The 16,765-nt window shown below is 35.4% G+C and overlaps 1 protein-coding gene across 6 annotated transcripts in view; it reads left to right on the top strand.

Annotated features, from left to right (window-relative positions):
• The window catches only part of LOC105467449 (poly(A) polymerase alpha), a 65,116-nt gene that overhangs the window by 21,494 nt on the left and 26,857 nt on the right, over positions 1–16,765 (top strand). For all 6 annotated transcript variants that reach the window (XM_011717054.3, XM_071099635.1, XM_071099634.1 and 3 more), the window contains exons 4-12: positions 2,448–2,529; positions 4,572–4,681; positions 5,100–5,153; positions 8,259–8,370; positions 9,094–9,183; positions 9,274–9,412; positions 10,969–11,041; positions 12,371–12,491; positions 13,463–13,547. In XM_011717054.3, coding sequence (XP_011715356.1) covers positions 2,448–2,529; positions 4,572–4,681; positions 5,100–5,153; positions 8,259–8,370; positions 9,094–9,183; positions 9,274–9,412; positions 10,969–11,041; positions 12,371–12,491; positions 13,463–13,547 — 866 coding nt within the window. The remainder of the gene's footprint in view (positions 1–2,447; positions 2,530–4,571; positions 4,682–5,099; positions 5,154–8,258; positions 8,371–9,093; positions 9,184–9,273; positions 9,413–10,968; positions 11,042–12,370; positions 12,492–13,462; positions 13,548–16,765) is intronic.

Here is a 16,765-nt window from a genome sequence, read left to right as displayed (position 1 = left end):
CTCAACAGTGATGAGTAGCAGTGACAGAATGTTTACATCCTTGCAGAAAGTACCATTGGAGAGTATTCTTCAAAAGGCTGTTATGTCTTAATAGAGAAGTCTGTGGACCAGTGTTTTAAGATAGTTTCTACTTCATCTCCTTTGTAGGCTACTTCTGCACACATCTTGCTGGCTAATTTTAAATAACCAGGTCAGCGTTGCCATTGAGGTTTTAAAATATCTAAACAAAGGAAGACAAAGGCTTTGCTTACTTTTAAGAAATACAACATTACAGCTGGGCACCAGTGGTTCACGCCTGTAATCCAACATTTTGGAAGGCTGAGGCGGGCTTATCACGAGGTCAGGAGTTCAAGACCAGCCTGACCAACATGGTGAAACCCCGTCTCTACTGAAGATACAAAAATTAGCCGGGTGTGGTGGTGTGCACCTGTAATCCCAGCTACTCAGGAGGCTGAGGCAGGATAATCACTTGAATCCAGGAGGCAGAGGTTGCAGTGAGCTGAGACTGTGCCATTGCACTCCAGCCTGGGGGACAGAGTGAGACTCTGTCTCAGAAAAAAAAAAAAAAAGACAGCATTACATACATAACTTGTCTATTTTCTATAGTGATGATTAAATATGCTCTTAAAAAAACATTCTGATCGCTTTAAAGAAAAAGATTATATTCAATGATTTTTACCAAATATCCCAAAGCATATTAGAGTATTTTTTTAATCATATCAAAAGTGACTTGAAAGCCAATACCAGCCACGCGCGGTGGCTCACGCCTATAACCCCAACACTTTGGGAGGCTGAGACGGGCCAACTGCTTGAGCCCAGATTGAGACCAGCTTGGGCAACATGTGAAACCCCGTCTCTACAAAAGATGTTTTAAAAATTAGCTGGGCATGGTGGCGTATGCATATAGTCCCAGCTAATCAGGTGGCTGAGGTGGGATCTCACTCTTTAGAACTTGTCTTTAGGGTTTTTTGGAGTATGAAATAGCACTTCATTTTATGTTCTTTTTTTTTTTTTTTTTTTGAGACGGAGTCTCGCTCTCTCGCCCAGGCTGGAGTGCAGTGGCCAGATCTCAGCTCACTGCAAGCTCCGCCTCCCGGGTTCCCGCCATTCTCCTGCCTCAGCCTCCCGAGTAGCTGGGACCACAGGCGCTGCCCCTTGCCCGGCTAATTTTTTGTGTTTTTAGTAGAGACGGGGTTTCACTGTGTTAGCCAGGATGGTCTCGATCTCCTGACCTTGTGATCCGCCTGTCTCGGCCTCCCAAAGTGCTGGGATTACAGGCTTGAGCCGCCGCGCCCAGCCTGTTCTTTTTTTTTTTTTGAGGGGGTGGGGAGGTGGTCTTTTACATGTTTTGGTACTGAATAGATACTTTATTATACCGAGGAGTTAGGTAAGAGGAAATATTGACTAAACACTTACTAAAATTGTTTTTGTTTGTACAGACCTTGTCATTCTTATGAGCAGGGCCATTGAATACTAAACTGTGAAGCCTGGGATTTTACACTAGTGCCAGGGCTAGGAAGGCAGTTTTTGAATGCTTTCTCCCTCTTCCTGATGACTCTACTCTTTCTGAGTAAGAAAAGTAAATTTAGCTGTTTCTAAATTACTTCACCAAAGCCTTTTGGAAATCTAAAAAACTAAGCAATTATTTACCAATATTGGCTTTCTCTTCTCTGCTTTGCTGTCCCCTTCCCCTTCCCTTCTTTGCCTTCCTCTTTTTTTTTGAGACAGGGGCTCACTCTGTCACCCAGGCTAGAGTGTAGTGGTGTGATCATGGCTCACTGCAGCCTCGACCTGTAAGACTGAAGCAATCCTCCTACTTCAGCCACCTGATTAGCTAGGACTATATGCATACGCCACCATGCCCAGCTAATTTTTAACACATTTTTTGTAGAGACGGGGTTTCACATGTTGCCCAAGCTGGTCTCAATCTGGGCTCAAGCAGTTGGCCTGTCTCAGCCTCCCAAAGTGTTGGGGTTATAGGCGTGAGCCACTGCGCGTGGCTGGTATTGGCTTTCAAGTCACTTTTGATATGATAAAAAAAATACTCTAATATGCTTTGGGATATTTGGTAAAAATCGTTGAATATAATCTTTTTCTTTAAAGTGATCAGAATGTGTTTTTATTATACTCTAAATTGATGATTCATTTTATGTACAGCATCTTTGTCAATCACAGTCTTCTTTATAGCAGTTTCTAGAAATAGGGCAAAAATCTAACAATGAAGAATAAACTTCTTTAAAAGTTGAAAATTGTTTGAATTTCAAATATGATTGATTTGAGGGGCTGGGGGCTGGTATTTTTAAAGAGCTTTTATAGACTTTGAATACCCTTTATATAAATTTATACTGTAATCTTTCTTGGGATCCACTCCCCCACCCAAGTGTAGTGTCATTTGAATAGTTGCCCTTGTGCTCCACTGGCAAAATAACCATTTTTTGTTTCAACAGAATCTTCCACAATCTGTAATTGAAAATGTTGGAGGAAAAATTTTTACATTTGGATCTTACAGATTAGGAGTGCATACAAAAGGTAAGTTTTATTTCATTTTTCCTAGAAAGGGACCCTTTAGTTCTTAAACATGATGACATACCCATCTCAGTTACTTGTGTGTCATATAGCTTAGGCTTGCGTGGAAGAGAGAGTGCTTTGAGGAGTCTAAATTTTCAGTAAGAAAGATGTAAAATAATGCTGACTTCTGTATCACCACTATCCAAAAGTAGTATTAAGATTAAATAAAATTAGCTTAGTGTGAAGACTCATATCTATAATCCTAGAAGTTTGGGAGGCCGAGGCAGGTGGATTGCTTGAGCCCAGGGAGGTCAAAGCTGCTGTGAGCTGTGATTGCACTGCTACACTTCAGCCTGGGTGACAGAACAAGACCCCGTCTCAAGAAACAAAAATAAAAAAAAATAAAAATTCAGAGTTTCAGTAGAGGTAGCCGCATTTTATATGTTCAGTAGCCACATATGTCTAGTGGTTACTGCATTGGAAAGTACAGATATAGAGTAGTTTTTCTGTTGGAGAGCTCTTTTGGACAGTGCTGCTATCTACATGTATATCATTTTCCCTTACCAGCAGAATATCATTCTGGAAATAGAACAAAAACGAATTCCAGCTTTTAAGAAAACCTCGTGGATGCCCCCGCTAATACCTTTATAGACAAATTATAAAATATAGCTAAGCAAAAACCCCAAAAATGTGTGTTCATAGCCATTGATAATCAGTTAATAGTTTATACTTGTAGTTATTTCCTCTATGCAGATAAATACACAATAAAAATGTTACCACGGCAAAGAACATTTATTGAGCTTCTTTTCTTTCACCGAGCACTGGGATCTTCATTATCTTATTTAGTTCTTCCAGTATTGTTATTCTCACATAACAAACAGAAGCCTGAGACTAAAAGAGGCAGTAAAGCTTGAACAGTTCTTCTCAGCCTTCTACTGGCAGGGTAGTGACAACTCACACATCCTGAGGCTCTACTGTCTTTGGGTCTTGCTCTGTTGCACAGGCTGGATGCAGTGGCACAGTCTTGGCTTACTGCACCCTCCACCTCCTGGGCTCAGGTGATTTTCAGACCTCAGCCACCTGAGTAGCTGGGACTACAGGCACACGCCACCATGCCTGGCTAATTTTTTTATTTTATTTTGGTAGAGACAGGATTTTGCCATGTTGCCCAGGCTGGTCTCGAACTCCTGGGCTCAAGCCATCCACTTGCCTTGGCCTCCCAAAGTGCTGGGGTTACAGGCATGAGCCACCACGCCCAGCCGAGGCTGTATTCTTTAACCATGAACTGTATCTACCAGGTTAGTGTTGTCTGTTTTCTAGTATCCTTCCCTTTCTCCATCTCCCATCACTCTGTCCCATTAGTACATTACTTTTGATATATCCTGTGTGCTATACAACCTTCCTCCTGTTCTTGAATATTCTATTATAATAAATAGCTTTCAGAGTCATACCTCAACATCTTGGCTTTTAGGAAAATGACTGTTGACCTGATTCCACATTAATCTCTCCCCTTTGTGACCCCAATTAGTTGATTTTAATTCTCCTTTTTAAAATTCTGCCTATGTACTCAGTGCTGGCCTCTTATCAAGCACTGAATTAATGACAAATATTTTACCATTGTCTACCTCTTTGGATTCTTCTGCTTGAAGTTTATTTTGTAGGTCCCATTTAGGGGCCTGGTAGAGAGCGTATAAGCACCAAACACGTAGTACATAGAGGAAAACTATGTTTTTGTTTAACCAATGAACATGGCTATGACTAATGACATCAAGATGTTGGGTGTATGTTTGAATAATTCCCTCTCCATGAAAGTACTTGCTGAACCATCTTTCTTTGGGCTCCCAGTTTATCTGGGCCACTATAAATAGAGGATGCTGCAGGATCAAAATATACCCCATCAATTAAAATCATGTTTGTCCTCCATTGACTGGTAATTTTTAGTAAGTTTCTAGAAGCTCACCAATATGTTAAACAGATTCTCAACATCAAATACTACCATGATAGGATGCAAAATAATTTTCTTGTAATATTAATTAGTGGTTGATGGGCTTAATTTTTTTTAGGTGCTGATATTGATGCGTTGTGTGTTGCACCAAGACATGTTGATCGAAGTGACTTTTTCACCTCATTCTATGATAAGTTGAAATTACAGGAAGAAGTAAAAGATTTAAGAGTGCGTAAATGTTCGGGGTGTAATGGGAGGAGTTATGAACTTTCATTTAGTCAGTTGAGTGAATTTTATGATACAGCCATCATTTATTGAGTTCTTGCAGTTTACCAAACCCTTCTAAGCACTTGGCATATGTGTTTGTGTTTTATTCTTTACAGCAAGTGTAAAATTATAAACTCATTAACAGATTAGGAAATTGAGGCAAACAAAATAAATATGAAATAATCTGGCTGCAGTCATACATCTGATGAGTGGGTGAAATCAAATGTTTGAACCTTGATTTCTGATCTGATTTGTCCAATTCAAGAGCTCAGCCTTAAAGCTAGCTATTTTTGTGTCAGGTGTTTTGCTAACGTACTAAAACTAGTAGAGGCCTAAAATGTAGTTTCAGAGACCCTAAACTTGTTTACTTTTCTTATAGGCTGTTGAAGAGGCATTCGTACCAGTTATTAAACTCTGTTTTGATGGGATAGAGGTAAGGTATAGTTCAAATTGACAGTTCTTGCTATGTGCTGTCACTAATTTTGATTGATATAGGTTAAAAACTTGGTTTATTTTAAAGTTTACAATTAGTAGTTGGTTGATATTAACGATTAAGGCTTTTAAATGGAAGTGACTGCCTGTTGTTTGTAGAATATACCATTTTAAGTCTTTTTAAAAATGCCAAGTGAAATTTGGAGCTAAAACAGAAGTAATGAAACCTTAAGATTGAAATGCTATTACAAAAAAGTTTTTTTGGTAGCTTTTCCATATGCCAGTTTTGTGTGCTTTTAGTCTCATTAAGGCAGTAGCATAATGTATTTTTGCAAGTAACACTTTGCTTTGACTTCATTTAAAAATTGGGAGGAAAGTGTCAGTGCTGAAATGTTTTCCAATAGGGGAGGATTTATGGACTCAAATTCTTGAGATGTTCATTTCTTCTTGCTGCTTTCCGTGTGTGTAATTAAAGTGATGAGAATAAAGTTGACAGTGAAGCAGCTTTAGTAATTCATTACTTTTGCTGTACCGAATGGTACTGGAAAGTCACAGATAATAAAGTGAAGATTGTAACAGTTTGGAAACTGTAAGAGAAATAATTTATTGAAGCTGGGCACAGTGATGTGCACCTATCAGGAAGCTGCTGCAGGAGGATCTCTTGAGCCCTTAAATCTAGCCTGGGCAACATAGCAAGACTTCATCTCTTTAAAAAATAAAAAGATAAATCACTGTTGTGCTACTTTGCAAAAAAAAAAATGGCTGCTTCTAAGGTTGCTGCGTAAGATGCTCAACTCTGTATTTTATGAAAAGTCAAGTGGCTGACCTTAATAAGTAGACATAAAATGTTACATTTGGTAAGAGATTATCAAGTTCATGTAGTTTTGATTTACTGTCAGTGTTTTAAGTAAATGTAAAAATAATCTGTAATATAAAGTATAAGGTGATGCCTCATTTTCCTTAAAAGAATATTACTGACAAAGAGGACATTTTTTTGGAAGGAGACCTGACCTAACTTTGTAAACGTTACAGGATCAAGATGGAAAGTTAGATGGCTACTTAAAGCATTTAATGTGTTAGTTTTCTATTATACATGCTATATTAAAAAATAGTATTTTAGGAACATAATATTTTAGGAAATTTAGTAATCATTTTCACATTTCAGTATTTTTTGAAGTAATTCCATCCTTTAAAAAATGTGTCAGTATTATTACTGAGTTGTTTTTTCAGTTATCTAGTTTTATGAGCCTATAATCTTTATTTCTGTCCAAATTGCGGAAGATACTAGACTTTGAAATCTGTTCTTTTTCATTGGACAGTTTATCCTAGACGACAGGTACTTATTTGTATAACAGTACAATTTTTTTTCTGTAGGTGTGTTTAAATGATATTTTAAAATGTGCTCCTAAAATAATGCTTTTTAAAAAATGATCTAATAGCCGGGCACAGTGGCTTATGCCTGTAATCCCAGCACTTTGGGAGGTTGAGGCGGGTGGATCACGAGGTCAGAAGATCGAGACCGTCCTGGCCAACACGGCGAAGCCCTATCTCTACTAAAAATAGAAAAAAGTAGCCGGGCATGGTGGCGTGCACCTGTAGTCCCAGCTACTCAGGAGACTGAGGCAGGAGAATCACTTGAACCCGGGAAGAGGAGGTTGTAATGAGCCAAGGTCCTGCCACTGCGCTTCAGCCTGGGTGACAGAGCAAGACTCTGTCTCCAAAAAAAAAAAAAAAGTTATCTTATAAAAGGCTTGTTTACAGCAGCATCCGCATTTTTGGAACCATGAAATCATACCCTCAGGGATAACTACCAAATCTGTGCTGTTTCTTTGCACTGTTACCTTTCCTTTAGAAAAGAAACAATTTTGTAAGCTGAATTCTATGTCTTCAAAATTAGCCTTAACTCTGGTTGTTTTAGACTGTACTTTCCCCAGTGTTTTTGTTTTACTTAAAACTCAATTGGAAAAACATACTGTAGTATTATAGACATAGAAGTTCTCAGATACAAAGAAACTCTCTTTATTGAGAGTTACTTTTGGCTAAATATAAGGATGCTTGCCTTATATTTGAGTACTTTTAAGTTCTCGTGTAATGAGATCTCCCCTTACTGAGAAGTATTTTTGGCTAACTGTAAGGCTATTTGCCTAAATTTGGGTACTTTTTAGTATGTAATCAGTCTCTAATTCATATAGATGAAGAACTAAACAGCTAACTTTAATTCAGTGTATGTATTTAGTAGACTTAGTATACCCAGTAGATGGATTTAACAACCTTAATAATTGTGATTAAAGTGACAACTGGGTATTTGTACATTTCCATTTCTGTTTTAAAAATATTGCCTTTTTTTTCCTCCCCTGAGACAGGGTCTCCCTTTACACAGGCTAGAGGCAGTGTTGCAATCACAGCTCACTGTAGCCTCAACCTGGGCTCAAGGGATCCTCCTACCTCAGCCCCCCAAGTAGGTGGGACTACAGACACTTGTCACCATGCCTGGCTAATTTTTAAATTTTTTTGTAGAGATGGGGCCTCGCTATGTTGTCCAGGTTGATTTCGAACTTGTAGCCTCAAGCAGTCTTCCTGCCTTGGCCTCCCAAAGTGCTGGGACTACAGGCGGTAGCCACCATCCCCAGCCTATATTGCCATGTTTTAAAATTATCTGGTTAAAATACCTATGATACGAAATAATATAGTTTGGACTTTTGGAGGGACACTGTCATGTTCCCAGATAACGAAAAGATCCTGGCTTTAAGGATAATTAAGTTTTTGTTTTGCTGTTTTGAGTCAAGAGTTTTACTCCTGTCACACAGGCTGGAGTGTAGTGGCACAGTTTTGACTCACTGCAACCTCCGCCTCCCAGGCTCAAATGATTTTTCTGCCTCAGCCTCCCACATAGCTGAGACCACAGGTGCGTGCCACCATGCCTGGCTAATTTTTTTTGTATTTTTTTTATAGAGGTGGGGTTTCACCATGTTGCCCAGGCTGGTCTTGCTCAAGTGTTCCACATGCCTCAGCCTCCCAGAGTGCTGTGATTTTTTTTTTTTTTCTTAATAGAAATGCCTTAAAAGTAGTTTGACAGATATGGATTGTTGTTTTGTTTGTGTTTCAGATTGATATTTTGTTTGCAAGATTAGCACTGCAGACAATTCCAGAAGATTTGGATCTACGAGATGACAGTCTGCTTAAAAATTTAGATATAAGATGTATAAGAAGTCTTAACGGTATGAGAAAGCCTACTTCCTTTTGTGTACTTCAGTTTTTGTCAGATATTAGTTATTTTTACACAAGTTTTGTATTGAAGCTTTTTATAGCTATATTGTTAACACAGTAGTGAGTTAAATAAAATGTACTTTGCCTAATAAACTACAGAAAGAGTATGTAGTAGTTTATTTCACTCTTACAGTATTTTATACTGTATTTCTTCTGTCATTAATGGTATTCAGGACACTTGAAAAGACCATCTGGCTTTTGTACTCTGTTGCTAGTGATTTAGGTTTCATGGCCTAACCCTAATTAATTTTGATCCTGTTATTCTTTAGTAATGCTTTCAGCATTGCTGAGATCAGAAGGACTACTTTGGTACAATTTTATATTAGCATAGCTTATTACTGTGCTCTTGAAGAGCAATTCTTGGAAACTTGAGTGGATTAAGTCTTCCTCAGTATATGTGGAAAGTTTTAATTGTGAGTCTAAAATTCAAAATTAGGCAGGTTACAGTTTACTTTGATTTCTTTGGTCAGTGCTTATGATAGGAGATAAATGCTTTAGTTTTTTTTTCCCCCTCTTAATTGAATTAGCTTTACTGGTTCTACCAAATGAAAATTTATGTTTACTTTTAACTTCAATCTCAGAAAATTTGGAAGCATTACCATTAAACTTTTGATGATTTAATGTTCTGTTTTTTTTGTTGTTGTTGTTTTGTTTTTTTTACCCCTATTAATTAGGTTGCAGGGTAACCGATGAAATTTTACATCTAGTACCAAACATTGACAACTTCAGGTTAACTCTGAGAGCTATCAAACTATGGGCCAAACGTGAGTTGAGAATTTGTTGGCTGGCTTATTAGAAATGTTCAAGCTTTTGTTCAACACTAACTTATCTTTTTGCTTTTCCCTTATCAACAGGCCACAACATCTATTCCAATATATTAGGTTTCCTCGGTGGTGTTTCCTGGGCTATGCTAGTAGCAAGAACTTGCCAGCTTTATCCAAATGCAATAGCATCAACTCTTGTACATAAATTTTTCTTGGTATTTTCTAAATGGTATGTGTTTAGATTATATTAAAATAAAATTGATTGTAGACACTGAAGTTTAGTCTTATTTCTATGACATTTCTGCAGCTGGTTTCAGATTCAAATTTTAGTTCATGATGTAGTCATGTAGGCAGCCTTGGAGATCACATTGTATTTAAAATGGCAAACTGAAACTCTATTTCTTTTCCCTAGTTTGGCCAGGATAGTAAGGCAGATTCAATTTTGCTTCCTTGCATAAACTTACCCCTGAATAAACTCTGAATTTTAGCAGCTAAGATCCAATTTATTGATAGGTTGGGAAATCGGTTACTATACTTTTGGATAAAAGTTGTACACACCACCTCTTGCACTCTTTGAATCCTCTGTCAGTATAGGCCATTAGTTTCCTGTGATTGTTTTTTTTCTTTTTGCTTTCAGCATTTATTTTGGCCTAATATTAAAGATATAAATTTTCATAAGAAGCTTTTAAAGAATAAATTAACATTAAGTGCTTCAGGACAAAAAAGGAATTTGAGATTAGTCATTGACCCAGGAGAGGTTTTTTTTTCTTTTTTTTTAAGTTTCTTCATTTCATTTCCACATTTGTCAACTATGATTTAAGAAAAAATAGGATAAAAGATTACTGCCATTTTATATTAATTGCCTTGGCCCAATAGGTGAGAGTTCTTGGTTTTTAATCAAATTAAGATAAATCGTCCATTCCTGTTCTTACGAACTCCTGCTCCTCCCTCTGCAAAAGAGATGTTCTTTTCTAGTAATTTTATAAAAATTAGAGTTATTTGAGACAATTTAGAACTGTGTTCAACTGGAGGAAAAATAAAAAAAATTTAGAACCATGCCACACTTTTCAGTACACATTCTGGCTGTTTGGGGATTTAGTAGCACTAATAACCAGGCGTGATAAGATTAAAGAATATCAGAATTTCTCTTAATGCTACACATATATAAGCAAATAATGTTTTAAGAAGCTAACCTTGATGTTAAGAATGGCAGGTGTTCTCCAGTTTTTACCTCTTTCATGTGGGACCAAAGTAGCTAGTATATGGAACACATATGAACATGTGTTTATGCCACCCAAGTTTTACTACTATACTTGTCTTACGACTTTTAAGTCATGAATCCTTATTAATTTTCATAATTATTCATACCCTTTTGCCTGTGATCAGAAGTAACTTTTAAAATTATCAGTTGACTTTGGATGGAACTAGTATAAAGGCAGGAATTTTGTCTTTCAGTGGAGATTTATTCTGTTCAAGGTTGAAGTGGACACATCATTATCTTGGGATGGTACTTCTTTATTTAAATAGTCCTTTAAAGTTCTTTGAGTGGCAGAGAATATATTTTGTTTCAGTCTGAGAAGGCTACCAGATGATTTAAGTTCATTTCATAGTTAGGAGAAAAAGATTTTTGAGTAGTATAATGTCGTCAGAAAGGAATAAAACGTTGTATGTACCAAGAAGGCAGAATGAAGAAGGATCACATTCACAAATGCTGTATGTTTAACAAAATACGTTTAGATGGTAATATCCAATAGTCTTATCAAGTGCTACAATCTTTTTAAACAGGGAATGGCCAAATCCAGTGCTATTGAAACAGCCTGAAGAATGCAATCTTAATTTGCCTGTATGGGACCCAAGGGTTAGTGTATTATTTTTTCCCCTACCAATTCACACTGTGCAATAACAAGTAAAAATCATCTGCATAAACTCCAGGGAGACTTCCAGCCTTTTACTTATGAGTGGTCATGTCCGTATTACACTTTCTTTTAGATAACCTCAACTATAATTGTCCTCAACTATAATTGATGTGAGAAGCATAATTATGTACCCTGTAAACCACATTTAATTGTACATAGTTTTTAATACAGATTTTACTAACATTTTAATTTATTCTATATAGAACTACCTTGTAAGTCAAAGTTGTGTGGGCATTTGTGCTTTTAAAAAAATAAAAGGATACTAAAAATCCCTGTATTTTTTTATTTTATCTAAGTATTTTGCTAAAGTTGGGTTGTTATAGGAAAGCTGTTACTTAATGTTTACATGTGGCATATAACTTCTAAGCAGTCTCACTTTAATTACCATGATGTAATTGTAAAAAAAAAAATTGGTTTAGATTATTTTAGAGATTATAAAAACATGGTTGGGCTAAAGAAGACCTTCCATTCTGTTTCTTGGGAAGTTACAACATTTACCACTTACTCATTTTAAATGTTAACAACATGCACTTTATAAACTGATAAAAGAAATTTAGGTTTGAATAAGATTTCCTAAGTTTATGAAATCCTATTTTTCTAAATTTATCTTACTGCAATATCAAAAATTTTAAATTCTGTTGAATTACATCAAGCTATGCATTTTCAGGTTTTCCAAACCTCAAGGCATTTACTTTTAGAGGATGTGAATTTACAACTTCCTTTGTGGAAGTGTGCCACTTACCTGATATACAGATTTAAAATTAACAGTATATCATTTCATTATCTCCTAACATTTCAACATGGATAATGTAGTTTCACCGTGTGTTAATAAGCTTGAACTCCTTAATAGTTTAAGGGTATAGTAAGAACTTACGTTTCTATCTTGTTGAAAATTAGCTTTACAAAACATATTGTAGCATGACATGTCTCTAAAGGTAATTGTATGTGCATCCCTATTTCTGTTGTTGAATAAAGAAAAACTAAACATCAATAGATTCCCAAGCAGAACTTTTTTGTTGTTGTTCAGCCAGGCACACTTTCTAGTAAGGTTGCCAAAATCCAAATTGAAACAGATCGTTAGTTTAGATGAAATCTTTGATTCTATAAAAAATTCCTATAAAAACAATGTCTCTACATGGTTTTTCTTTCTCAACTCCAGCTATGAATGAAATAAAAAATATAATCATTGGTTCAGTTTAACAAGGGGTAAAAAGCCCAAGTATCTGTTGCATATGTACTTGAAGAAACTGATTGGCTGTTGTTGTATGTAGGTAAACCCCAGTGATAGGTACCATCTTATGCCTATAATTACACCAGCATACCCACAACAGAACTCCACGTACAATGTGTCCGTTTCAACACGGATGGTCATGGTTGAGGAGTTTAAACAAGGTAAGTGTTTATCCTTATGCTCTGATTTATACACGAAGGATTTACATACCATTGTAGACCCGGTAGTCAACTGTGCAACTTAAATTGAAGGATTCACTGAAGTGGATTTTGGTGTTCATTTATTACAGTATATATTTGAGAACTGCAAAAAATTCCTTTTAGGCAATTTATGTTTTATAACAAGTTGGAAGATTAACCAACAGTTAAAACCAGTAGGCTGGTTTAGTTCCATACTATTGCCTTGTAAAATTATAAATGATGACAGTTTGTCTACACTGGTTGAAATGAGAGATGTTTAGCAGGCTGCGTACTCCTGGGAAAGAACTTTGAGCAGCAATGGGGCCAAACCATCCAATTAGATTCCATTATTTTTTGGAGGAACCTTTTAACTTTTGAACCTACTTGTGCTGTTAATTTGAAGGTATAGCTACTACCAAATAGTCTTTGAGAGAACTGAAACAAGATTGGTTTGACTGAAAACAGTGGTTTGACTGAAAACAATGAAATAGAATCAGCTGTTTGACTACTAGCTTTAAATTTACACATTTAAAATTCCTGAGTATTTTATGCTTTAGTTTCATCTTTAGTCTAAAGAGGCCCATCAAGGGAAGATGCCTCTATCCCTTTAGAAACAACAGGAAAACTTGTTTTTAGAAAGGCAAGAAACAAAGTATATTGGAAATTTTTCCTTCTCGGGTAACTGGAGTGTTTAAGAAAGAAGGTCATTCTATGAGCATGGCATTTTAGAATAATCGTGCTTTACCAGAAACCTGGTTCTGAAAATATCTTCCAGCTTTTTAAAAAAAGTATGTATGTATATAAGAATATGCTCTAAAATCATAAGCTAAAACTATATATGTTAAAGTTCTGGTTTTAGGATTATAGTGAGTGCATGTAGTATGATTAAGATTATGTAAAATTCTAGATTATAGACTGAAGTATGCAAACATTTTAATATGTTTTTAATTTAGGTCTTGCTATCACAGATGAAATTTTGCTGAGTAAGGCAGAGTGGTCCAAACTTTTTGAAGCTCCAAACTTCTTTCAAAAGTACAAGTATGTATTTTAAGGCATGTCGGACATGTTGCTCTCTTAAATAATGGTTTAATGGTAGCACATATGAGCTTTCTTCTTGCTGGATTAATGTTTTGGATTTTCCTTTAAACATCTGTAGAATTTTCTTTCCTGTCACAAGGACATACTGTTTTTAGTGAACTCCTTAGTTTTTTTTTGGTTGTGGTAATGAATGTGAAGCCCCTTTGATTTTTCTGCTCCGTCTAACTGAGCTCCTGCTACGTTTGTAGCAACATCAGTTCCGTAGGCATACCTCAGTCATGACAAAAACAGTACATCTGTATAGTGGCAAGTGGATGCATCCTGAAAATCTGTAGTTAATAATTCTCTACTAAGACACAGTATTTTCATCTAATTCTGGAAACTCGTTAATCACTAAGAATCTTTAAAACAAAGACAAAGCTAATAAAATGTCAATATATATTCAATTAAATGTTTTCAATAGTTACAGCACATTATTGGCCTGCCATTTTCCCCCAATTGTTAATAAAACCCCTTCAAATATTTCTACAACTAGCTTTCATGAATCTAAGTGGGTGTTAATAATTTTAATTAATGGTTTAATGCCTTAGTACAGGTTAAAAGCTTCATTAATTGTGTTAGTTTTGATGAAAAATGTAAGTTATAATCTTATTTTAAAAAAACAGGCAAACCACAGGCTTGCACTTTTATTTGCCCTGGGCTGAAAATGTGCCAAAGTCCCACTTAAACAATTTTTTTTTTTTAATGCTTGAAACTTTTCTGACCATTTGATCTTGTGTTGGATTGTGTTTTGTAATAATCTAAGCAGGATTGCTTTATGCTATTCCCCAATTAAAAGCAAGAATGGTGACCTCCACGATGTCTCTGTGTTTTGTTTCTGTATCTTTTGCATGAGGAAGCAGTAACGAGCCAGGAAGGAAGCACTGTGTTGTCAGTGAACGTTAAAGGAGCATGACCATTAAATACTCTTATTTTATCACAACTTCCCCCATAAATTGTGATTTCTGTTTGACAGATAATTTTTCTTTGTTTTTATTTTAACCAATGTAGAGGAAGTACCTTGGAACATTTACACTAATAAACATGTATATAGATACTTTTAAAACTTGATACACAGGAGACACAGTTACATGTAAGGAGAATAATAAAGGAATTGGTTTTACAGGAAAGTATTAGTACCCCTTAATTCCTGGAATCAGTGATGAAACTAGATTTAAACTTTGTTCTATTCACTTTCTTATAGGACTGTGATGGGGCTTCTTTCACTTTAAGAAAGATTAATGTTTACATTGAGCAAACCTTAATGTCATTTTATTCAAATTCACATTATTAGCACTTTGGTGCTTTTTCTAAAGCTTGCTTACTGTTTCTTTTAAAAGTTTTAAACTATGTTTCAGTCCTTGCTGGATAGTACCTATAAGTTCTTTGACTGGTTAAAAGATATATTACTAATCTTCACTGAAGTTTTTGTGAAACAATCAAATTTTTTTAGGTTATAAAAAAGGAAGCAGCAACAAATAGAGGAAATTACATCAGGAAAATTTACATTTCTGCTGAGTGTCTTCTGAAAACTTTTGAAATATGACAGTGGGCTGTTTTTATCCATACCAAATTCTATTTATATTTTTAATTGTTCTCCAGAAATTTGCGTCTAAGATAAAGTGATGACTATCATTAGGCTTTTGGAGGTATTCACAGATTTGAATTTTTAAAAACATCCTCATGTAAAATACCCCAAAGATTGACTGTACAACCAAATGGAAATGTTTAGTCTTCCCATAAGTCAGAGTTGATTCAATCTTAATTGAGACATACCATGAAATACTGCCTGTTGATATGTGTAGGATTTTAAATCATGTGAAATATACCTGACATTCTTGGAAGGAGCCAGAACCATGGAGAAAAATCTCATTTGTCTTAAAAGGCAAACTAATCATCTTCCAGAAAGACATGTCAGTGTTCCTTAACAAAAAGGGGTAACATTGTTTTGTGAAATTTTTGGAGTTCTAAGAAAACAGTTTTTTAAATGCCGCCTCTGAGACAATTCGAGTTAACAAGTAACTAGCAGTAAATCACTAACATTAGGAAATGTGAATACTTACTTCAGGTGTTAGATTTCACTAGGAATAAAGGAAAAGTATTAGGTAAACCAGTGTATTCTCTAAGGTGCAAGATGATTTTATAATTTCATGTGTATGTATAGTAACCTTAAATTTGTTAAAAAAAGTTAAAAACAGGAAACTAAATCTTGGTCTTGAATTACGTAGATAGAGACTTACAAACATTTTTGACTAAGATGTGCCAGCTTTTTATTGTATGTATCTGAGTTATCTTCCCAGGTGAGATGAAATGATCTTCAAGAGATTCACTTAGAGAATTTGTTTTGCAAATAGCAGTTAGGTAATACAGTAACTAAATTAATTGTTTTTAGGGCACTTTGCATAAATACTAATTATTTTGGGATATATTTTTATAGTTAAATTTACTTTTAACTATTTTAAACTATTTTTATTGGAAACTGAATTTTTTTTTAATTTGGGGAAAAGGTAATGGCAATTGCATTAAGACTTCAAAATCTCACATGGAGGCATTTGAGCATCATAAACATGACAGTTTAAACATGGCACTTGTAAAATAGGGGATCGTTTTTTGGTACATCAACAAAAAGTAGTCTAATTTAGATGTACATGTACACTAGGTTTCTGTGGTCTGATTGGGACCTTAAGAATTGAGTACCAGTCCTGGTTTTAAAAATTAAAAATAGAGATGTTTAGAGAATGCAGTTGGAATTTTGTTTTGTAAATGAATTCCTAATGACTCAAGATATTTGCAGGTTATTTTTTATTAAACTTAACTATTGCATTTTATATCTCTCAACTCAAATTTGTTTAAATGTGGCTGAGTAAAGGACATTTAACTTCAGCGTAAATACTTGTTAGAATTAACATTTCTACCTATATGTGAATATTTGCATTTGTGTGTAAGATATGTACAGAGTAGGTACTCTTTCCCTTTTGGATTTTGGTAAGAAGTAATGTTGAACTCTAGGATTCAGAGCTTTGAATTGCCAACAAAACTGTGTCCAAATGGATTGTGTATTTCCTCTTTATAAATAAAGAACATTGTATATCATTTAAGGTTTTGTTGAAGACTAAGGTGGTTATTAAGAATTTCCATTTTAATAATGTGTTGTAAGAGTGATTTAGAGACTGCGGGAG

The sequence above is a fragment of the Macaca nemestrina genome, chromosome 7 (genome assembly GCF_043159975.1).
Source record: "Macaca nemestrina isolate mMacNem1 chromosome 7, mMacNem.hap1, whole genome shotgun sequence".
Taxonomy (NCBI): Eukaryota; Metazoa; Chordata; class Mammalia; order Primates; family Cercopithecidae; genus Macaca; species Macaca nemestrina.
Note: the sequence above shows the minus strand (reverse complement) of the source record. Positions and strands in the feature narration are given on the sequence as shown.